The sequence below is a fragment of the Trachurus japonicus genome, chromosome 13, assembly GCF_045865225.1.
Source record: "Trachurus japonicus isolate A0001 chromosome 13, Traja_1.0".
NCBI lineage: Eukaryota > Metazoa > Chordata > Actinopteri > Carangiformes > Carangidae > Trachurus > Trachurus japonicus.
Window position 1 is genome coordinate 37220118 of NC_140919.1, and position 24550 is coordinate 37244667.

Below are 24550 nucleotides of genomic sequence, written 5' to 3' on the forward strand. Positions count from 1 at the left end.
AACATTCCCACCGCTGAGCTACGAGGCGACTACACTGGAGGGATTGTCATAATTTTCTCTGGTCCCTTCGGAGCTCAACACATGCACACGTGCTACAGGGTTCCTACTGTAAATGCTCCCCACAGAATAACAACTACCAATAAAATCCCTAAATACACATGCTGGCTTTTCCTCTGACGCAAGTCTCTGGAACTGTGCGGTTACCTTCAAGGCACATTTATATCTGTTTGCCTGGCCCGCAAATTAATCAACGCCAAAAACACACACGCACGCACGCACGCACACACACACCATAGATACGTTGCACCCCAACACAAACATGCCACACAGACAGAACGTGCTAGAATCTCTGCGTGTGAAGGGGGACAGACCTGTGTGTGAAGCTGTATCGGAGAGGGCTCTCCGCTTCGGAGCATCCTGAAACACTCGGCTAAGCTGGGGCTGGCCTGAGCCCTCTGTTAAAAACAATATACCACACACTATGTTATAGCACTTGTGTGTTTTGTTTTTTTCTTTTACAGCTAGACTATATGGTGCCCTGTAATGCTCTGCAAATACATGGAATGTGTGAATACTTCCATCCAATGCAAACTGCAGTTCCTTAAATGCATTGATTTTTTGGAATGGTTGGAAAACAACCTCTGTCTCTAAAAGGAACATTAAACTCCTACAAAGACTGACTAGTGGGGGATAAATTATTCAATAGTACATATTAAACAGGGGCATATGAACTGCCGCCTTATTTTATTTTTTAACACAGACTGTGTCTTGGACTAGGTGGTAGATTGCTATATTTATTTGTACCACTGAGACCACCTTCAATCAGAAATGTCCTGATGCGTTAACAAAAGCAGGCCCGGCTAATCGAATCTCCCCGTAGTTAACAGTACCCCTGCCTTCCTCCAGGTTCCCAGCGATCAATATTATTGATGTGTGAAAGGTTTCTGTATTGACCGCAATGGCTAGGAGAGGCTCTTGGGATCGGTGCGTGACTAGGAACTCACTCAAAACACACAGGTGTGGCACAGGATGGGAGTTAGGAAAGAGAAAGAAAAATAAAAAGCTAGTCCATATTGACAAGCTAATCAATGGCTCTGTGCAGGGCTGTACACACACACACACGCATAAACGCAAGACGCAAACACGCTCCCACACGCACGCAGAGGCGCTTTAAAGACACACAGACTCACCTCTCTGCCGTCCCTGGATGCTGCGCAGCGCGAGGATGTTCTGCTCGTCGGCCAGGAACTGCCTCATCTTGTGGAAGGGCTCCTTCCCCCGGATGGTCAGCTTGTTCCACGGCTTCGGTCTGGCCAGGATCTCGCTGACCGAACCCTGGGACAGTCCCAGCACATAGTGGCCGAACACGCGCTGACCAATATTGTGCTTAATCAGCTGCTCTTTCACCTGCCGGGCGATCTCCGCCGTGTCCATGTCCTCTCCGTCCAGAACGCTCCCCGTGGTGGCGTCGGAGTGGCTGGGCGACGGGGACGGGGCGCTGCCGGCCGTGCTGCTCCCGTTGACGGGAGCCATGTCTGGGCTGGCCGGAGGCGGCTGAGGGCTGCTGGCCGCCAGAGGGATGGCAGCGGAGCCGGAGCCGGGGGTGGAGGTAGGGATGGAGCTGAGCGTCGGAGTGAAGGGGGTGAACAGTAGCGCCCCGCTGGGGATCCCAGACGACTCCTGCAAGGCTTTGGAGTAGAAGGTCTGGAGCAGCTGCCTCTGGATCAGGGAGTTCAAAGCCATCTTACCACCCACCAGAGGGAACACAGGGGAGTAGAAGTCCTGTCCAATGCCCGTAGGAGTAAAAGGGTGTGTGTCGCCGCTGCTGGTGGTGGTGGCAGTGTTGAGGGGGTCCGTATGAGTGCGAGACAAGGGGAGCTGGGAGGAGGAAGGAAGAGAGATAGGGGGAGGAGGGGGCGAGGAAGAGGGATCGCTGGGCATGGTCTCCTCCTTGGTTGTGGACTCTTCTGTCCCTTTTCGTCCGGCTGACCCTACAAGAAAGGTCAAACACACCATGCATTATGGGGGAGTCAACAAAAAAGGGGTTCCAAAAAGAGGGAGAAGTAAATAACAAAAGTTGTAAAGTTATCCGATTCCATGTCTTTTCCAAATTAGTGAACTTTATTTTCCTTTTTTGCCAACCCCCCCAGACAAAGTGCCCATGCATTTGTGATTTCAACCTTTCTTGTAAGCCACAGCCTGGAAGAAAAAAAAGGACAAACAAAAACAATCGACACTGTGCCACTTAGGCAGGTTAGCTTGGCCCATGGCTCAGTCTCTCTCTCTCTCGCAGGCAAAGTGGAAGTAAGTGGACAGAGTATAATTATGTCCTTAGATAGCCAATACACCTTGTGAGTCCTCTTCCATGTTGCTGGGATGTGTTCCTAAACACTGATTTATTCCGTCGTAGATGCACAATCATAGTCTTTAGTTCATTAAAAATACATCCAGGAGAGAAATCAGAGCAATAAAACTTTGAAAAACAATTTTTATGGCTGAACAGAAAACAGATGCATGCACCAACAACAGAGACTGAGCAGCTCTGGTGACTCAGAGTAAAGGCCTTATTTCACTTCTTCCCTGAATAGTCAGACTGATTAAATTTTTACATTCACCCAAAACAAATATAGACATTAACTATATTTTCTCAAACCATGTAACTCCTAGAATCCATCTTGATGATAAGTGCTGGGAGAAATATTATTCTAATGCATAACCATTGAGACTTAACATGATTAAGTAAGACAGTAAGCTCCCCTTACTGTGAATGTTAATCAATTCAAAGCTATTCAACTATTCAAGCCCAAAGCCATGACATTTCAAAACCATAAACACTGTTGCAGAGGGCAAGAGTCCTGATGTAGGGGGCATTGTATGGTGTCCTCATTTTTCTGTAGTGTAACTTTGTTACTGTTCAGGTTGACCTCCTGCTGGGGCGTTCACAGACACCAGAGATGCACCAGAAAGCAGCAGCAGCAACATTTGTGTACCACGGTAAAGTTTTGCGTTTCTTTTGCATAACGAGGACCCAGTGTTACATTGAAATCATCCCAAAAACATTCAGAAATGGTGAAGTATTCTCAGAGAAAAAGAATCTATATGCATACATAATGGTATGTATGCACTACCCTGATACTGTTTCTACTCCTCACAGCCATCCCCGCACCGCATCCGTGAGCTTTCTTTTTTTTTTTTGCTCACAGCAGAGAACCCCGCCCCCCTTATTATTATTATTAACTTACGTTTGGACAGACTTACCGCTCAGCTCAGTGTTGGCGATGCGCAGAGCAGCGCTCTCAGATTGAAGACTACGGTTCCTCTCCAGCAAGAGCACCTCTAGAGGTTTGGAGGAGTCCTGATCGAGAGGACAGGCGGAACGGAAATCAAGGTGATGCTATTTCAAAATTACTCCAGCCTCCGCCTTCAAATATTTGCTTTCACAAATCTCATTTAAAATTTTATTCCATAGCTCGAGTACTAGCAGTTAAATCATGTTTGTGCTTGTACACATTTCATCACTTTGTCACTTTTACCTGCACAGAGTCAGATGTTCCAAACTCCATAGACTTGAGGATACTGAGGAGAGGAAAACATATTTTATATATGAGTCCTGACAGAGACCCATACACTGGCTTGTCTATTTCTGTCTCTCTAAGGACAAAGAAAGGATAGTGGGGCAGTGAGTGAGAGAGACAACGTACTCTGTGAAGCCCCAGACATGCAAGCTTCACCTTCATAAGGGCACTCTATTGAGTTACACATCTTAAATGAAGACACGCATCTTTTTAATATGGTTAAAGACATCAAACGCATGCAATAAATAGCTCTGTGCTGGACACAGAAACACACCCACCCACACACCCACACACCCACACACACACACACAAATGACTCTGTGTCCTCCTCACCTCAGCTCCTTCTTCACCTCCTCATAGTCAGCTTGCTTCTGCAGTTTCTCCTCTAGTTCCTGTGGATTTCCATGTCACAAGGGGTTGAAAATGTGATGAAGATGAATAAAACAATGCAGCGACTCATTAGATCTTTGTCTGCTGTGCTCTTTCGGTACCTTGAGAATGGCAGTCTTGCTGCTGAGCTGCTGCTCCAGCTGTGCGATCTGGGAGCTGGTGGTCTCTCGGAGTTTGGTCAGGCTGGCCTGCAGTCTCTGGACGTCATCCACCAGCTGGGCGGTCTCCCTTTCTTTGGCCCTGAGCTCCGCCTCCAGACTTGAGTGGGATGCCACCTCTGCCGCCTGCTCCTAGAGGCCAAATGAGGACGGCAGTTTAATCTAATGAGCAAACTGAGACCTTACAGCTATAAAAGTATTCATAAAACCGTAATTAGATGTGACGAAAAGTCCCCTTCAATTAGTATTCTTAAGGCAGACAGAAGCTGCTCATTTTCATGTCAAAAGGCCTCCTCCTTTAGATCAATAAGCAGTTGTAATCCAGTCACCACCCAACAATGAGGACTCAGAGAACCTGATACCTCGGTGCAGCAGTTAGTCTTTAACTAAGTCAAACATCTGCGACCTGTTGTTTAGTCCAATAAATCATTTAATCAATACACCATCACTTATTGACACCTTGGCAACCTTTTCTTGGAAATCAACAATTTAGTCAACAAATCTATTCATTATATCAGACTCCACTGTCTGACCTCTCTACGCCCAGATCCATAAATTGAAGTTTTCATCGGCCTTCCACCTCCGGCAACAAAAAAGCTAAGCTGATCTTTAGACTATCAATACCTCTTTGTCAGCCATCCAGTGAATTAGTGAAGCAGTGAAATGTGTTACCGTGTCAGGGTCGGCCTTGGCCGGGCTGCCGAGCTGCTGGGATTGGTTACTCAATGACAGCTGCTCTCTGAGTGACTCCGCCTCTCTCTGAGCTGCTTCTGCTCGCTGCAAAGAAAAAGAAGAAACATTAAAGCAAAAATGAACTTGTTGAGATTCTTACAGTTTTATTTTGGTTCACACATACATTTTATCCTGTCTAGATTTTCCAAAAGCTTCAGAGGACAAGTGAAAAACCTATTTAATACAAGGAGATGGAGCGTGAACAGAGCAGTCAGACTAAGAAAGTTCAAGTTTAAGTGCCTTCGTTCCTCTAATTCTAATACTTTCTTATAGCGACTTAAGAATCTTTGGCTGGTGTTTGGAGATGACACAGTAATTATTATCTCAAAGCTGAATTCACTTCACTGTACAGGCGATGGGCAAGTGGCAAAAAAAAAAAAAAAATGCAACAAAAACACAATCAGTTCGAAGAATTATTTTCCAATACACCATCTTCTTCTGCCAGCCAGCTGCTTCTCGGTATGAAAAAGGAAGCTCATCCCCTCCCAGCATAAACAAACACTGTATACAGAGTGGAAGGAGGGCTGAGAGAATGCAGAGTAGAAGTGTAGGATGACGGCCAAGGGTGGATTTTTCCTTAATTGCAAATATTAAATTAGTCCTGAGAATTGAGATGATACCCGCTGCCTTGTATTTATGGCCAAGCTGCCATGCTCCAGTTGGGAATCATCTGCAGCATTGGCCAACTTGCCATCATTAGGAGTTACAGGGAGCCGATTCCACAGTGTTCCTAATTGCAACCATATTGAGAGCCGTTATTGACTGGGTGGGAGTTGGACTGCTAGTCGCAAAAAGAGAAATCCTGTTTTCCATTTTCTCCTTATAAAAGCATATAAAAAGTCTGTGACTGAGCTGGAGGCCATGCTGTCATCCTCTGTAAACCTCAAATCAGAAGTGTGAATAGTGTGTGTGTGTGTGTGTGTGTGTTTGTGTGTGGCATTATGGTTGGAGTGCTAACCTTTAGGCTAATATTAACATTACATGCCTATGCTACCCCTTTAGCCACAAATCATACTCTTGGGCTAATAATGAAAGTTAACAACAATGACATTAACAGATACCACAGGAATATTTACAACACAAGGGCAGAGGGCACACTGGGGGGGCTTCTTTCAGCTGCTTGGGTTTAGTAGGTGTGTAATAAACATATAAAACAAACAGCAGCTCACACAGTGATAAGCAAGTTGTTGTTTGGGAGACACATTTCACAGATTGTGGGCAGATAAGAATATTTGTATTTCATAGGATAAAGATTTGAATGTTCTATGTTTTTCTTGTTGTAAAAAAAAAAAAAAATCCTATAAAAAAAAAAAATAATGTTCTCAGCCTAACTCAGCCCCTAAGCCTGCTGTTCCTATTGAAGATGTAAGTCTTTAATCTTAAAAAATAATAAATAAAAAGGAACAAGAATATACATTTTTAAAAACCTAAATAATTTCAAAAATATCCGAGCATGGTGCCTTTTAACAAATGTTACTCAAACAGGTATAAATAGTGTATTTGCTGGGAACTATTTTCATTGGGTGCTCTGGTGGATATCTACGGCAGCAGGACTGAAACAGCTGGGCATGTTCAGCGTGATGAAGGAACATGTCACCCAGTGCAACAGCGTGGCTCATGATGTGTTTTTAATAATTTGGACAACAGTTGAGCTCAGGGGAAAATATTCATAAAAGTAGGACAGAATCAGTGCTGACTCTGAAAGAAAAAAGAAAAACACTAGACTAGATACTTTACATGAAAACTACTTTCATCTGTATTTTTTTGTTCCACCTATGCAACAATTTGTACGTTTTCAAAGTGCTCAGCTGCTTTGACCACATTTATATAATCAAACTCATGGAGCCTGGTGTGACGGATGATTTGGGGCGATGCTGTGTTAAAATGTGCAGTAAGGGTGTTTGAGCAGCTTTACCTGATTGGCTCTTTCCAGGTCTGTCATCACCATCTCAATCTCATCGGCCCTGAGAAAAGACACTCACTGTTACTCCAGAGAAACACACAACACAACGGAGCATGTGGCAGTGCTTAAAAGGGACTCGCTGAAATTACAGCCCACAAATAAAAACAAAGAATGGATAAATGGATAGACAATTCCCAGGAAGAAAAGTACACTCTGCACACAACACGTGTGTGCGATGGTTCAGAGAGCACACATTTAGAGAATGCCAGTGCCGTGTCCATTAAGCTACTGTCTAAATTTCACCTTAATCCATTGATTGTGAACTCCATAACCCAAACAGCTTGTATGTGTGCGTGCATACATGTATTTAAGTGTGTGTGTCTGTGTGCGCGCCTATGTGTGTGGGTGTGCACATGTAAGCCCCTAAACCCAGGCCACACTAAAACAGAGGGATTACATTAATAGAGCTCTAAGTCCTAATACAGCAGACTAATCTGCTATGAAGCTGTGTGATTGTGTCTGACTAATGGTCTGGATGGTGGCCATGGTTCACTTCTCACTTGCTAGAGGTCAGACAGCAGGAATACATCCCCATAATACCACCTCTCATTGGACTTTGGAAAAATAGTTTAATGACTCAGTTTCATGAGTGATGTGAACACCTATTGCTTTTATGCAAACAATGACAGAGATGTGGTAGAAACACTGGGACCACACAAAACAACAGAGAACCGCACACGATGAATAAAAATGTTAAATTTTGGGGTTCTACACTATGAACTGGTGGATTGTCTGAATACGATTACTGTCTGGGCTCATTAGTCATCATTGTGTGTGTGTGTGTGTGTTCTGCATTCATTTTTCCATATGCGGAAGTTACAATAAGCTAACACGTGAAAATACACACAAAACCTCATGGCTGGTGTTCTTCAGCGCAGTGCTGCGTATGCACGCATGTTTATTTAATACATTACTCACTGATAATACATTGGGCGGCTTTGAGAGCCAAGATGTGAGCACATATGTGCACTGCTGCGTGCATTAAGACCTTTTGATTTCACTGCAATCTTTTGATAGTGAACCCAGTAACCCACGCAAGCTTTTGTGTTTGTGTGTCACAGTATGAGAAACAGTGTTATGTCCCATAGGCTTGAGTACTACTGATTTGAATGTGTTTAACAAAACAGACACAGTTGATATTAGGTCAACGTTGTGCCACAGGCAATGCAGCAAAAAGAATCAGATGTGGGTGGGAGAGCTTTTCACTCTCCGCTTTTATTCTTTCCCTAACAGTTAAAAGGATCTAGTATGCATTTAAGCAACATAATAGTACACTACCTCACCAGCTTTTATCCTGTCTTAAGCTATATTGTGCCGGACCCACGTGCACGCTCAATTGTGCTCCCGCGCACACACACACAAATGTAAGGTCAGTGAGCCAACAAGCCAGAAAAGCTTGTAATGGAGAGCGTTTATGGGTAGTAATGCAACCCAAATACACCACCGCTCCTGCTCCAAATGTGATCATTTAATCAAAGTACAGATGCACAAAGTCTTCTTAAATAACCTTTGGATTTGGCTGTATTTGGGAATTATAAAGGCAAAGCTAGAGGCTGAGCTAGAGGCTGAGGGCCAAAGCAGATCACAGGGAAGGGATTTTCTGCATATCCTGATACAGTCAGTCAGTCGCTGGGCAGGGCAGGAACTGTCCATGGTTAGCCAATGCGCCCAGTGGAATTAATTCATCAAACCCTGAACAGCACAGGGACGGTTCTTCGGAATAATGAAGCCTGATCTTATGCCACCAAAAAAAAAAAAGAAAAAAAAGGAAAAAACACTTGACAACAAAGCTCCATGCAGCAGCCACAGGGAGGAGCTATGGAGTAAAATGCGCAGCTGCACTGGAAAGACACATCCATGCACATAGACAACACACACTCACACACACTCTTTTGTACCATGAAAGCCAATGGGTGCACCCGGTGACATCAGTGAGTACTGTAGGACTTCTGAAACAAGCCCAGAGCCTCTAAGCTGCTACTGTACTTCCTCCATCTCAGACAGGCCTTTTCATCTCTTATCATCTTCTCTCTCCTGCTCCTCACTCAACCGCTTTTCTCTTCCAACCCCTCTGCCTGCCTCCATCCTCTCCCCTCAACCCCGTTCTCCCTTCCCATTGCCCTCCACTTTCTCTCCTTTCATCTTTTTTTTCCTCCCCTCTCTCATCTTTTGCCCTCTCTTCCTCGGCCTCTGTCCTCGGTGCCAGCAGGATATTCCCCTGATTTAGATTTTCATTTCCCTCCTCTATCACACTCTTATCCCCTCTTCCTCGCCGTAGCCTCCAGCCCCTGGCTCACTTTTTGCCCTCTAGCTTTCATCATTCCATTCCTTTTCTTTCCTTGGCTTTCTCCACATTGCGTTTTCACAGCGTGTTACCTTGGGGATTTCAAGGAGGCTTAAAAAGAAGCTAGCTGTGAGAGTGTGTCTGTGTGTGTGTGTGTGTGTGTGTGTGTGTGTGTGTGTGTGTGTGCGTGTGTGTGTGTGTGTGCGTGCGTGTGTGTATATATATATGTTGTGCGCCATTTTGTGTTTGTGTGTGCTTGAGATGGACACAGGAAAGAAAAGCCTATTGACTGTTGCCTAATTATCAGCAATTAAATGGTTTTCTCAAAATGGTACCAAGCCTTTCTACACAGATAAGCTGCGCACAAACATACAGAAGTGTGGGCACACACACACACTAACACACACTAACACACTCACACACACAGCATCCTGTGGGGCGGGGGATCAATATATCATTAATCTTTAACAGGGACTAAACGGGTAAAACGTGGCCAGCCAGACCCTCGCAGCGCCGGCACAGAGAGGGGGCTTCGCTACATCTGCAGGCCCGCCTCCCGCTGAAGCTCACACACTTCGGGCACTGCAACATCGACCAAATTCTCAGAGTGTGTGTGTGTGTAGTGTGTGTGTGTAGTGTGTGTGTACGTCCAACCGCGTCTGTGTGTGTGTGCCTGTGTGTGAGTGTGTATTTTAAAAGGCAGATTACCCAAATGCAGCAAGAGGATGGGGGATTTGTCACGCAATGTCCTCCTTAGTGGAAAGTTTAGAGCAAGTGAGTGTGTGTGTGTTTGTGTGTGTGTGTGTGCATATGGCTGTGTTTGTGTGAAGAAGAAGAAAAAAAAGTGCATGATATGGATGTCATTTGTGTTTTTGCAGAGCCAAAATATATGCAGTCAAAGGGTTAAAAGTTGTGTTCAGCCAAACACTGGCGATTTGCTCAGCCAAGCAGTAAACGGGGGAAGGACTCCAAGGACTGGGAGGGTGCAGGGTTAGAGAGGGTTTGTGTGTGCTTTAAAGCGTTGCATTAAAATTTCAGATCACAGCACGCCACATAGTCAAGGACCCTGACTGCCTCAGGCTCACGAGTGAGCGAATGAGTGTGTGTGTGTGTGTGTGAGAGAGAGAGAGAGAGAGAGAGAGTGTGTGTGTGTGGATGTGTGTTGGGGGGGGGCATGTGTTTATTAGCCTCTGTAAGCAAATGGAGCCTACTATATGTGTCTTTTCAAAATGCGTTTTCTTCTGACATAAAAGGAAGCGACAAGGACGGGAAAAGGAAGGAGGAAGTGTAAAGAAACGAGTAAAAGAAGAGGAGCAGTGCAATATAGTCACAGGGAGAGAAAATAAACAGGATGGGGGTGAGAGGTGTGTGTGTGTGTGTGGGGGGGGCTCTGATAGACCATGAAACCTATTGATTACATCCATTACACTGCATGTAATATCTTCCTGTGGCCTTTCCTCTTACACTCACAAACGCAAGGCGCAGGAGATAAACGATAAAGTGTGGGAGTGGGGGCGGTAGAAAAAGTGGGGGAGAAAAAAGTGTTGTGAGGATTGGAGAAGAGGAATTGATCTGTTTTTAACAGTCAATCAATTTAACAACTCTGTTAATGGAGAGACAGTGAGTTTGGGACATGGTAAATGGCGTAGGGGAAAACCTTAAAAGCTAAGTTGATACTCTGCTGTACTTTGCGTGGGTGTGGTGTGTGCAGGATGCCCTTGACCATCTTGGAGAGTTCACATTTCAAGGAAGGAGCTATCAGCTTTTGAAGCACACCAATTACCAATAAATCACAAGATAAGAAACGCTTCGTTTTTTTTTTTTTTTCTTTTTCAGAATTTGAAAACTTTCTGAATAGGATGCTCGAGTAGTTGTGGTTCCAGTGGATCCACCCGGAGGGAATGAGGAGTGTGAATGTCATAAAGTGCCACTTCACAGTGTGGAGTGCTGACATGGAAAAGCTTCTGTTCTCATCCTCGCCACTACTATAAGATCAATAATGATAGATGCCCACAGCTCAAGTAATTGAAGCCACCTTATCTTACAGGTCCTGTTAGAAGCCTTTGTAGCTTTAAGACTGAGATTTCAAAGTGACCCTCAGTCACCTCCCCTCTCTATCGTGACCCTGATGAATCACCGAGAGCTACAACACAGACACACACACTCTGAAAAAAAAAATCTCTATTTTGGTGCTCTGCCGTGGCTGCAGAATGCATTACAATCCCTGTCAGTATTTACAGTGCGTGGGTAATGCTGGGATTTGGAGGCTGTTGAGCGTTGTGGGATACAATCCAGCTGTTAGGGAGAGAAGGGGGAGTTTCCAGGCAAGGATATTCACTAAACAGGATGATTATGTCAGAAACAGACTATGGAGGAGCCAGAGGGGAAAAGTCACCCACAAACGCACACATAGATCAACAACACACATACTTTGCTGTGGACTCCTCGTCATATTTTGTCTTCAAATCAAAGAGCTCGGCCTGAGTTGTTTCAAGTGCTGGAAAAGACAAGAGCAGAAGTTACTCATAAGTTTTCTCACTCCAAGTCAGAATTAGCATGAAATACTAGTCATACTGTTATATTTAAGTATGAACACTATTTTTAAAAAAGGTCAAGAAAACACTCAAAAGCTTACAATGAGCCACACTTGTAATAACACACCATTTTCTGACAAAGTTACAATAATTTTGATTATTTGACATGATAAATTTCTATTTGCTTTTGCCTGTGCTTTTCTCACAGGATTAAAGTGATACTTTTGGAGTTATTTATTTATCTTGGCCAATGTCAATCTGATGAAACCACACCCATCTAGTCCAGATGAAGCAGACGAGGGTTTGGAGTGTTTCATTTTAATAAATAATCATTAGGGATGTTTTATTTTCCCCCTCAACTTAAGCAATGAATGAACATTTAATGAGGAATATTTGAAATCTGAAACACGTTTTAAGAGGCTTTAAATCCAGCACCACTTAATTTTCGGTGATAAAAGCTGCCATTTTATTTGAGCTGGCTTAAAACAGCACCGAGGTCTGTTAAAAGGCCGAGTAGGCTGGTACCTGTCTGTAGGGACTGGGCCTTGTGTTCAGCCTCCTCCAACCTTGAAGACATGGAGTCCTGGCTCTCCTGGAGTTTCCTACAGAGGCAGACGGAAGGCGAGAAAAAGAGAACAGGGAGCAGAAAGTCACAGTTAAGAGAGATACTGAGTCAGTAAATCCTGGGTTCACACTTTGTAGCAACTGCAACTATTCTCTATTTTCCCACCATTTCTGAAGTGTTTTCCCCACTAAAATCCTCCCAACACAACCCACTCCTCATTAAGCAGCCCTATTAGGCAGGAATGTCTGGCCACTGGGGCACACACACTGCAGCCAGGGGGAGAGAGAGAGAGAGAGAGGGAAGGAGGGAAGGAGGGAAGGAGGGGGGAGAGACAGGGAGAGGGGGAAAGGAGAGAGAGAAAGAGAGAGAGAGAGTGTTGGGTAGAGAGGGGGAGGAGGTGACAGAAACCGCAAGGATAAAATAGATTCATTCTTAGCATATAAAAAGTTGGGCTCTGCTGAGAAATTACCACTGCGTGTAAAAACATCAATAATCTAGCACAAAGACGGTCTTTATGGCACTCTTTGATGCCCCACTTCTCCACCAATCTCTCTCTCTCCTGTCATCTCTATTTTTCTGCCCACTACTTCATCCTTTCATCTCGCTCTCTCTCTCTCTCTCCCCTTCCCTCGCTCCTTGCAGGGCAAAATGCATCAAAGGTGCCATCCATTTACTGCCCCTCTCAGACACAGGAAGTCGGCTCTCTGCAAACAGGAAGGGGCCTATAAAACACTGACGTACAGGAAATACAGTCGGACAATTGATCTTCTACTGTACGTCTGAAAGGGGCAATGAGCTTTAAGGCAGCTTCACGCAGCAAACACCGTGACTGACACCAGGGGAAAAGTGAGGTCCGTAATGTGCATTTAAGATACACAAATCTTACAAATCAATTTAAAATGGGTCAGAAACTTCACTGAGGGAGCTATTCTCAAGCTTTAATGACTATTTGCGGTTTGTTTCGTCTGCGATGTTTTGTATTTAGATGTGTGTTCAAACTAGAGGCATGTTAACCACGCAAATAACTTTTCTTTTTTTTTTAAACCAGGGCAAAGATGTGAAACGGTGATCTTATTCACACAAGCAAAGTTGCCACAACGACACTGTATGCAATGTCCAAACCACACTATTCACAAAAAGTTAGGGATATTTGACTTCTGGGTGAAATTTATGGAAAATGCAAAAAGTTCATGCTATGATTATGTTATATTATGAAAGTAGGTCATTTAAGTAGAAGTATGGAATGATCATTTCTTCATCTCAAACAATTTACTGAAACAAAAGCTAGGGTTAGGTTTGTGTGTGGTGGGTATAACCACAACAAAAAATGTCCATGTCTCAATAAGTTGTCATGTGGCCAAACAACATCCATGTCTCTGTCTGTCTGTGACTCTTCCAGTCTCTCTGTGTCTCTGGTGACACTCTGTTGTTAGGTGTCGTCTTGGTCTCATGATGTTAAAATGTGAACAACCTAATGAAGGCGACTATTTCATTACAAACTGTCACTGAACCAGAACATTTAGTGGTGGATTCATGGATCAGACACTTGTTGTGATTTTTGTGGTTAATCACCTTGTTACGTTATAATACTGAGACATTGAACAGTTGGACATGTGCATTTAAAGGTTTAGAGAAGGTCAAATTAAGTTCACCTGTAAAGGTTATAGTGCATTTCAGGTTCATTCTGAAATTTCATCCAAAAGCCGAAAATCCCTAGCTTTTTGTGAGTAGTGTATTTCTGAATGATCGCTTACAAGTGATGAAAAGTAGAAGAATATTTCCTTTACTTTTTTAAAGCTTTTCTTTTGAAAAGACATGGAGCTTCTATCTTTTCTATTTTAATGATGGATAATTTGTTTCAATCGTTTAGAATTACATCTGAATCCTGTACTTGTTTAAAGTTGAAATACCAGTTTTTATACGGTAACACTAAAACTACCGGTACACATTAACATGGCTGGAGAAATTCTCCACACTGTGTTTTTGCTGCACTGAATTTGAGTCTATTGACTGAAAGGTTTTGCTCGTCTTTCACTTCCTCTCTAAGTTACATCTAAGTTATTACATGTCAATCAAAGCCTTTAACTCCTGCTCACCCACAGTGAAAACGCTGCCTCTCCGAGCCCCGAGGCTGCACCAGCTAATCATATGAGTGCTCATCATTTTGACTCCATTTATCCCTTAAATTCAAAATAGGAGCACATAGTTATCCATGATAACTACGTTTAGGATTGGCAGTTCAATTTTCCACCTTGAAAAAACTAAACTGAATGTGGCTTCACATGATGATTTGAAGTGGCCACCTTCACATTAGTCTGGATTAAGTGAGCAATGTGGGAGGAGAGGCGCCAAAGTCTGTTGTGACGTGGAACTGTATGATGGCTGCATCACAGGCAATTACTGTGTCTTTATGTTGAACGGCCTGCTTGCAGGGGATGGACAGTATCAGTATTGCAACCCTTGGGGCATTGAACCTTTTCCCCATTAAAATCCTTGTAGGAGTTAATACATCGTCTGAGTAGTTAGAATAGTTTATTCATGTTCCTAAAATATCTTGTTGCAATTTTGAGTTGACTCAGTGCTGCCACAGGCTTCCTGTGTATCTGGAAATCACACACTTCACACAAAATGCCTATGAAATGGGTTTGAAAAGGAAGTAACCTATTAAATCAAAGTGAATTTGAAAGAAAAAAAGTGACACCTATGCATAATTTTTATCTTTATAGTTGTGTCGTGGGTTTCTTTCAGTTGCTGCATATTTATAGTTGCAGTGAATTTCTGTGGCGGCAATTATGCTGAACAAAAAAGGCCAAAATATATCGTGGTAAAGAAAGAAAATAGGAATGAGGTGTTGATTCCCATCAAGGCAAGAATGGCAAGCGCCCACATGACAAAAAATGCTGGCATTGTCTTTTATGTAGGTTATTTTTCATTCCTGCATTTATCTGGAAATGGAAGGCAACGTCTGAGAAAAACACAAGAGTTTGTTGATTAAACTGATATCTATGGGGAACAATCTAAGGACTGTTAGCAAATAAGAAATGATTAAGTCGTGAATAGCTGTGCTAAATAAAGTCAGAAATCTTAAACCTATCATCCAGAGATTAGAATCATAGCAGTTCTGCCTGAAGGCAAAATGACCCAAAGGTTTAAAGTGTCAAAATAATGCAGAGGTTATTACTTGAAACACAGCTGCAGCAGTGCACGCACACAAACACACACACGGGGGGCAACAAGTTATACCTCTCCTTCTCTGCATAGTCGTTGTGTAGCTGGAGCTGCTTCTCTTGGGCCAGGTTCTCAGCTTGATTCTTCAGAGACTGCTCGTACTCACGGATCTTCTCCTTCAAGGCCTTAATGGTCACCTCTGGAGGAGGGTCGCCGCGGAGACACAGAGAGAGCGTTGAGAGACGAGACATGAGGCATTAAAATAGAGGCAATTTGCAAAAATACATAGAGAAAAGCCTATATGGGGTTTGTGGGATGTGATAGATGGCGGCGATGACGATAATGCTTTTGACGGGTGAGTTGACCTTTACTTAAGGAACAGCGTTTCATATCCTGCATTCTTCCTCTGTCAGCACAGACGCAGACCTTGGCCCCTGTGGCTCCTGCCTAATCTTTACATCCAGGCCTGCTATAGAATATTCACCGTTCACCAACTGTAGATATGCTGTATTCATTAGGACTGCATTAGTGCTGAAACCCCATAACTTGCTGACGGGCTGAGCTCTGTATGGGGCGGCCTGAAATAAATCTAACACATAACTGGGGTAATAAATAGGCCTGAGAGTGTGTGTCCGTGTCTGTGTGTGTGTGTGTGTATTTCTCAGAGAAAGATATAAGTGAGTGAGACAATGATAAAGAGCATTGCTGCTCACTGCCTTTGACTGAGGGCTCTTAGCACTTTGTGTGTGTGTGTATGTGTGTGCGTGTGTGATTTAAACTCCAGTCTCACTGCTCTGACACATAATCAATAGAGGAGAGTCCCCTCAGAGCCCTCTTACCCCTTAACTGCTTAACTGAACTTTAAACATTTAGGTTGCGGGGATCAATGGCCCCTGCACTCTTTGTATGTGTGTGCGTGTGTGTGTGTGTGCAAGTGTGCGGGCGGGTCTGTGTGTGTGTTTAACAGAAGTGGGAGTTCCACAGTGTGTTTTGGGGTTTAAATATCCCCCATCTATTGAGGCGGGAAGGAGGGATAAAGGATGAGGGAACAGGAAAATCAATGGCAGAATGGAACCCTGCCGCTATCGAGCTGTTCCAATTAACTCTCGCTGAGGAAAGGGGGATTCCAAAACATTCCCCACTCGCTCACTCACTCCTCCTTTTCGACTGAAATTACACCACTTTTATTACTGCTTCTCACTCATCTCTCTGCCTTTGTCAGTTTTTCCATCTTTCTTTACCCTGAGGTAGCCCGTCGTTTTTTATTCATGAAACTGTGCCTCGTGCTTTTTTTTCTCCCTGAAAACCTATTTGAAAATGTAAAACCTTGTACATTTTTTGTGTTTTTAAAAAATTTATGAGGCATTAAAATATGTTCAAATGCGGCCTTTTCCCCTCCAAAGGGCTTTCAATATGTTTCCTTGACCTCATATTGCACGTAGAGGTTGTCTACATATTATCGACATGCAGACTAAATGTTGGGGTTGCACTGCAAGTGCAGCTGTTTAACTCTGCCACACACTTGTCTCAGTTTCACACAAAAAGCATTTTGCTACTTCTCACACAAACTGTTTAAAAAACCAAGCTGCAGTTACAAATTTTTAGAGAACATTTGGACATCACTGCTTTATTTGTAGCTACAACCATCATCTTCTTGTTCCCTAGCCAGAGCAAATGACAGGCAGTTATCAACTAGTTATCAAGTTCAAGTTCAGACTTAGCTGAATTCTTCACTCAACACTTGCGTGCATCCATTCAGCCTTTTCACTCCATCTCCATCTGTATGAATTCTCTCTCTTTGTCACCACCTCCGCTTTAGTTTTGGTGACATGGGTTTAACTGGTCGTAACGGTTAAGTGAGATGCCATTGGAATACTAACACTTTGATATGAGATTATCTACGATTAAATGTGTGGCGGCCTAGATCCGCGCCCTTCTCAATGTCAGCGAGCTCCCAAAATGAGTGCGTCTGTGTGTGTGCGTCTTTGTCTAACCTTGGTTTTTGACCTCCGCAAACTCTTTGTTGTAGTCCTCCAGTGTCTCTCGAAGTTTGGTGTTCTCTGTCTCAATGTCGTGCATCCTCTGGAGCTTCAGCTGCAGCTGCTGAGCCAGCTCCAACACAGGTACAGGATCTGGCAGAGACGACACACACCACGTTACCACAGCGCAGAGCAGATCACACAAAACAAAAAAAAAGGCTGCAAGGTGGCGTAGTGAGCTAGGAATAACTACATCCAAGGCCCTGGGAGAGCAAAGCGTTTGCCCCGGTGAAGTGTCCTTGAGCAAAGCAATGAATCTCCAGCAGCTCCAGGTGAACTGTTTGGGAGCCGACCCTGACCTTTGAGCTCCCTGAGCAGAATTATTGGTCAAAAAATATCACAACTACAAGATTTATTACGATGAGGTGAGCTATGTGTAACATGACTAATGCATCTGATCTGTCATCATCATCACCTCACACAAGATTATCACAGATTAATAATAAAAGGGTCAGTGTGTGTGTGTATGTCTTTACAGATATACACCAAAAAGATTGTGCAATGAATTCTGCAACAAACATTTCATTAAATGTATTTTTCTTAATCAAACTTCAATATTTTTCATCGATGGATATTTTGTGGTATTATGTGCAGTCCTTTAGCCTGTAGTCATGTATCAAGCAGAATTTTTTTTTTTTATAACTTGAAAATAGACGACCTGAACATTTCTTTATTTTCTTTTCCACTTTGAATATTGGCCGGTGTGTTCTCAGTGGATTTGAATTATTCGAAAGAAAAACTTAGAAAAAATCCAGTATTGGTCAAACTCTAAACTTGACTGATTAGAGATTAGAGAAGAACTGAACATTAGTTTGTTTAAAAACACACAACACCGAAAGGTCACGGTTTGTTTTCACATTCTCTATCAACAAAGCTGTATCCATAAAGGCAACTGAATGATACACTATCAGACTTTTTTTTGTTTTTTATCAACAGAGACTATTGTTGAGTTATGCGATTATCTTTGGTTTCGTATGTGGGAAAAATACCCCCCCCCCAAAAAAAAACTAATGCGTCAACTGCTGACACAGCAAGAGAACTGGATAAGTGATACCAAAAGACAAAGACGGTAACACACCGATGATGAGGCACATTAACAACAGAGATTACTGGGCTATGATCAGTTAAAGTGTTTTCTATGATTCCCTTTGAACGCGAGAAAAGAGAGGAACATGAGAGCAGACAGATGGACAAAGTGAAGCTGTAAAACAGGCGATGCAAAAGGTAAATAAGAGATTAAAGAAGCAGAGACAGAAGGAAGAAAGACAACTTTCTGGAGGCATTTTACCAACATCTCTGTGAACACACAGCAGGGTTAACTGTCAGTGTGATGAAGAGAGCCCTGTCAGTCAGGCCAATCACATCTGATTGGTGCTCATGGGTGGCAGACTGGTGACAGGCAGCCAAGAGACGCAGGCGATGCTCATCAGCATGCCAGCTAAAAGAGCAGTTTCTGTGTGTGTTTATGTGTGTGTGCATGTGTATGTGTGTTGTACAGATAAGAGGAACTGACAGCTTACAGCTGGGGGTAAGGGCTGTGTGTTTGCATGTGTGTGTGCATGTATGTGTGTGTGTGTGTGTCTCATGTCTGACGCAGTTAGATATCTTAACTATGCTAATGAGAGATCAGCAGAGAACGATTGGGGGAATTTCACGCTGATTTCGTGCTGTCAAGGTGACACGCGCCGTACAGGACGAAACACACACAAACACCTTGTCACAAACACACTCGGATAAAGTACAAATACAAATTTAAAAAAAACTTAGGAACAATAACTGCAAAGCTTTGAATCTGGACTCCTATCTGCCCGCGCGCCCTTGAAAATCAACTTTCTCTCCGTCTTATCAAACCTTTCGTCCTTCACGTAGGCCCCTCTCTCTCCAAACCGACCGTACAGCTTGTTAAAAGCAGTTTGACTTGTGGGCCACTGGTGCTGAACACTCTCGCCAGACACCTTTAATCTAAAGCAGAGCACACTGGGCTGACTAACCAGGCCTTCAGCTGATAGAAGACAGAACAAAACACACTGTTTCCTCTTTCAAGACTGCTGCATTAGTCAGGCTGGTCTGTGTCTGTGTGCGTGTGTGTGTGTGTGTGTGTGTGTCTGTGTGTGCATCAGGCATTACATCATTGTCTCGCTGCAAGTTAAGAATAGCCCCGTCAGAGCTGGCGCTGACTTATTGGGAGCAGTACAATCCAAAGATATTACTGTAGGTCTATCCATGTGGGAATATTATGACCTCCTTACGCTATAGATGAACTCAACTCCTCTCTCCTTTCCTACATACAAACCCCCTGCAGGGCTCCCATACAGCTCCACGTCTCCAACCGGTAGCACTGTGCCTGCATGTGTGTGTGTGTGTGTGTGTGTTCTGCAACACCCTGTGCTGCGTGTCCCTCCTCGGCCCTGTGTGTGTGAGTGTGCTGAACGTGACTGCTCATGAGTGCTACTTTGCAGGCAGCCAATCGTGGGTGCGCTTGTCATCCATATCAGGATGCACCTTCTGTTAAGACCCTCTAAAGGCGACACTAGTGGGGAGGATCTCGTGGGGACATATTAAGGCGTCGCGCACGCCTGGATGCGCGGCGAAGGAGCACCAGAGGGACGGTGTCATACTTTTTTTCTTTTTTTTTCCCTCCTTCCCTGTTGGTGCTGTCTGCATGGATAAAAAAAAGGGGGGGGGTCTCTTGATGGTGTATTTGCACTCGAGATGCGTCTAGACACACACAGACAGACACACACGCACACATCAAACGCAAGTCTTACCTGGGACATCGATTATTTTCTTGTACACGTTCAAGAAGGCGGCCTCTGCTTCTTTACTTCTCTTACTCAAGGCATCGATCTAGAGAGAGAAAGAGAGAGAGAGAGAGAAAAAAAACAGTAATGGTTAATGGTCAGTCACCTCCCCCTTGCCCCCCCCCCCCCCCAACCTCAGATTACAGTGTCACATCCATAGACTCCGGAGGCAGGCGGGCCCCATTAATTTCACAGTAAGAGTAGTCTACATATCTGTCTATCCTCACTATGCATCAGTATGTTGCATGAGACCGCGGTTGTCCTGACAGTGGCTGCGTTGGTGTTTCCTTCCCGTGAAGTCAGTTCAGCTGTTCAGCTGATGACGGATGCGTTTCGTTTGCCGCGTGCCCATGTCTGTCTATCCTAAGTCCGTCAGTCGGAGAGAGAGAGAGAGAGAGAGAGAGCGCGCGCTTGTGTGTGTGTGTGTGTGTGTGTGTGTGCGCGCAAATATGTGTGTTCGTTTCCCCTCCAGCACGCTGACATCATTAAACAGCTGGCTCAGTCTTTCCAGCCACAGCAGGGGCAGATTATTCAGTCAGCTCTTAGCAGCAATACAGTGTGGATCCATTACTGATGCAGCCATTAACACAAGAGGGCACGGCATGCGTTCCATCACCGATATTATTGAAATGGACGGGGCATTAGAACGGATCCATAAGAGATTAATTCTGAAAATCGCGCCGGAGCAACTTTTTTTTTTTTTTTTTACGCTGTTGTCGGTAATGCAACATGAGGCTACCAGCTCTGCTATAGTCTCTGTGTCACATTTCAATATGAGAAGCAGACAGAGTAGGCGAAAACACATCCGAAATCAAATCTAAATCGAGGGAAACAGATGCCAAATAAAGACATTCAGATGGTGCTACTGTACTGGGCAGAGCTACAGCTGACTACTCTGGCTCACGCACTCAGACTAAACAGCCCTGTGTTTCTCTTCCAGCTCCTGCAGCACATTGACTAAGAGAAAAAAGGAATAAAGACAAAAGCCTATATAAGTCCAGATATAAAGTCTTCACATTCCCAGCCAAGTCAGTAGTGTAGTTGATGGGTGGTTTAGGGGTTCTTGCCACTGTAAACAGAGCGGGCTACATGTAATACTGCCTGGGCTCCTATGGGAACCTAATAAATCTCTTCACATGGCTTTGATTCATCTCTAGTTTTTTAGCCGCAAAACATCTGGCCCCGAGTAGGCTGGTGCCAGCACCCCTCCCTCTTCCCCCCCTCGCTTTTATTTCTCTCTGTCTTTTTCTCATTCTCTCTCTCTCTTGAATTCTCCTTCTTGTCACTTCCATGTTCTCTGACTCATAGTTTTTTCTTTCCCCTCAATCATTTTCAGTGTCAGTCTTTCTCACATGTTTCTCTGTCATACCCTCATGTCTCTCTCTGGCATGCACACAGCTCCTGCCCTTACTCCCACACACATACACGCACACATACACACACACACCCTATCCCGCTCCTACTATATCTCATTCTCACATCATGCTGCATCATGTACTTTACCCTCTCTTCATGTGCTATGTGACATTGAGTGATCAGGATCCTCAAATGCAAGGCCACTAATGGGAGATTACGGCTGCTGCTGAGTACTAATACCTCTCTCACACACACCAACACCGAACCTGTTCCATCAGCATCAAAGTGTGTGTGTGTGTGTGTGTGTGCAGGTTGTATAGACGAGCATTAGATCAGAGGATCCAGAACACAATCTCATGATAAAGAAGAAACACACACAGACACTCGCTCGCAAAAAAAGCGATGTGCCGATGGCAGTGAAGGAAGCCAGCTGCGTGACTGTACAATGACTGGGCCAAGGTCAGTGGTACAGCGGCTTTATATAGCCCAACATGGGAGGCAGGAAATAGACATTTAATGTAGGACACACCCTACAGTTAGAGGCAGGTTAACTGCAGGACCAGAGCCATTAGAAGACCACCCAGGATTTGCAAATACAACCCTGCTGTTCCAAACTGCAGCTCTTTCAACCAATCCCAATGACATCTGCTATTACATGCTCCCCTGCCCCCATCCCACACACACACACACACACGCAGACCAAGCCAAACAAATGAAGTGACACAAATGATACCTCACCAGTATCAGTAGGTTAGCGATGAGAAGTGCTTGCAATTGCAAAAGGTATCCCTGACACATCCGCGCACACACACACACACACACACACGTACATACGTCAGCACCTTGTGCCACCATCACTCAGCACTGCCTCGCTCCCCTATCTAACCCGTAGTGTGTGAAGGGCATCAGGCTGACCTGCGTGTGTTGCCTGCGTGCGTGCGTGTATGTGTATGTGTATGTGTGTGTGTGTGTGTGTGTGTGTGTGGCCCCAGTGGAGTCTGATAAGGGGAGGCTATGGGAAGCAGAGACTGAAGCCTTGGATAATGGAAAAGCTTATCTGATCGATGGACCAACAAGGAACACTGAGCATGCAACATACACACACACACAAACACAAGCACACACACACATTACACACACACATAACCCGTTTACCAAACGGAGGCCTCGTGGAAACAGTACTGTTATTGGTAATAATTGTGACCCGAGGGCATCCACCTTTCAATGACAAAGATTAAACAGAGTATCAAGACCTCCAAGTTCCTGCCTTTAAAAACTTTTTATTGTTCTGTCTGGGCTCCTGCATTGACTTAGTAAAGATTTTGGCTCCTGGGTAAAAAGAAAAAATGCTTAAGGATGAGTTCTACTCGGGGACTCGAACAGGAAGACCCTTTTTGGTTTTTCTGGTGCTGTCTTGTCCTTGATCAAAGCGTTGTGGGGTAAGCAAACAAAGCCAGACTAAAATTACACATTCTCGGAGCTACTCGTGTTGTGGCATGCAAAGTGCGCAGAATAGTCGACTGATTGATGGGCTGCTCCGAGACTGGTGCGGGTGTACAGTATTATCTCAATAATCATAAGATAATGTCTTTCTCAGTTCCGCGACCACCCACCAAGCGCCTCAGCATGTTCTGGTGTGCGCGCCGTTGAGGTGTGTCAACATGAGGATGGTGGAAACAGCTGACAAAGCCCCAATTATACTGCTGCCGTTTCTATTCTCTAAATAGACTGTGGATCATCAGCAGAACATGGTGGAACCGCTGTAAATTACAGCATTTTTTTTTTTTTTTACATAACCACTGGCTGTGGTTGTTGCTCTAACACAAGAATATGGAAACTAACCCAGTGTTAAACTGTAATATTCTATGGCCAGTAGCAACGCAGCCCTGTCACTATCTATTGAGATGATTCTGCTTGTGCGCATGCGTGCGTTTCTTCGTCTGTGTGTGTGTGCGCTAGGGAAGAGATACTGTTGGGATGAATGTCCACCCACTCCAGCTCCAAATAACGCCCCAGTCTAAACCAACCGCTTCCACTCCTACCCTCTGACTTTCACATATGGGAGTGAACTGGAAATGCATGGCTGCCAGTAAGGAGGAGTCATGATGGAAATAGGCCAAAATGATGGAGGAGGAGATAGGAGAGGAACGGTGGGAGTATGATACAGCACACACGTAAAAAGTCACCTCCTATGGGCCAAGGTACACAAAAACATAGGGCGCAACATTAAATTGAAAGTAAATAAATGCGCTGCAATGAACAAAAATGGCTCGTGATTCACTAGATCAACAAAAAAAAATAACAAATAACCCCACCAAATCATGCAGACAAACAAAGTCTGAGGAAATAGCATTCGGTGAGTTGTGACTGGCTAGAGCCGGGGTTTTTGTGGTGCCTTTTTTTTTTTTTTTTGCAGGATGCAATTTAAACACACCCTCGGGCTACAGGACTTCATGAATAGGACAGAAAATCAAGAGCAGAGCAGAGCGAAGAAAAGAGGGAGAGGAAAGAGGGGAAATGAGATAGTGGCAAGAGAAAGAACAGGAGATGGCAAAGAGAGAAGAGGAGAGAGAGAGAAGAGATGACGATTTGGGGGGGAGAGACGAAAAGCAGGAAGAGAAGAGACGGATCAGTCAATGAATGTCAAACGGGCTTTATAAAATGCATTGGTCCGACGCTGTGCTGGGGCATGTATGTTTATCACTGTGTCGTTACAAATTCTCAATAACACACTCACCTCTCCTTGGAAGCTCTTGAGTAATGGGGCAACCTGTTTCCGTAAATCCTGCAAAACAAAGGAGAAGAGAAGTTGTCATCAGTTTTAAATAATACAACATAATCAGCCGATTAATGAGCCTCAATACACAGGAAACATGTGGAAGTGATGTTCAGGAGCATTGACAACTCAATGAGTGGGACCATGTTGTGATCAAATAAGACTCATTATGTCTAGTAGCAGCCATTCACGCCACTGCCAATGAATAA

General features: G+C 44.2%; 1 protein-coding gene across 4 annotated transcripts in view; it reads right to left on the bottom strand.

The window, feature by feature from the left end:
- The window catches only part of cux1a (cut-like homeobox 1a), a 57285-nt gene that overhangs the window by 10732 nt on the left and 22003 nt on the right, over positions 1–24550 (bottom strand). The window contains exons 3-16 of one of the 4 annotated variants that reach the window (XM_085796369.1): positions 24303–24350; positions 20177–20255; positions 17364–17501; positions 15445–15568; positions 12162–12238; positions 11533–11599; positions 6771–6819; positions 4796–4900; positions 4067–4249; positions 3909–3967; positions 3534–3576; positions 3259–3355; positions 1191–1991; positions 372–455 (exon numbers count right to left, since the gene is read on the bottom strand). In XM_085796369.1, the coding sequence (XP_085652495.1) occupies positions 372–455; positions 1191–1991; positions 3259–3355; positions 3534–3576; positions 3909–3967; positions 4067–4249; positions 4796–4900; positions 6771–6819; positions 11533–11599; positions 12162–12238; positions 15445–15568; positions 17364–17501; positions 20177–20255; positions 24303–24350 (1954 nt within the window). Of the gene's footprint in view, positions 1–371; positions 456–1190; positions 1992–3258; positions 3356–3533; positions 3577–3908; positions 3968–4066; positions 4256–4795; positions 4901–6770; positions 6820–11532; positions 11600–12161; positions 12239–15444; positions 15569–17363; positions 17502–20176; positions 20256–24302; positions 24351–24550 lie in introns of all 4 variants that reach the window. The other 3 variants (XM_085796368.1, XM_085796371.1, XM_085796370.1) reach the window with 3 other exon arrangements.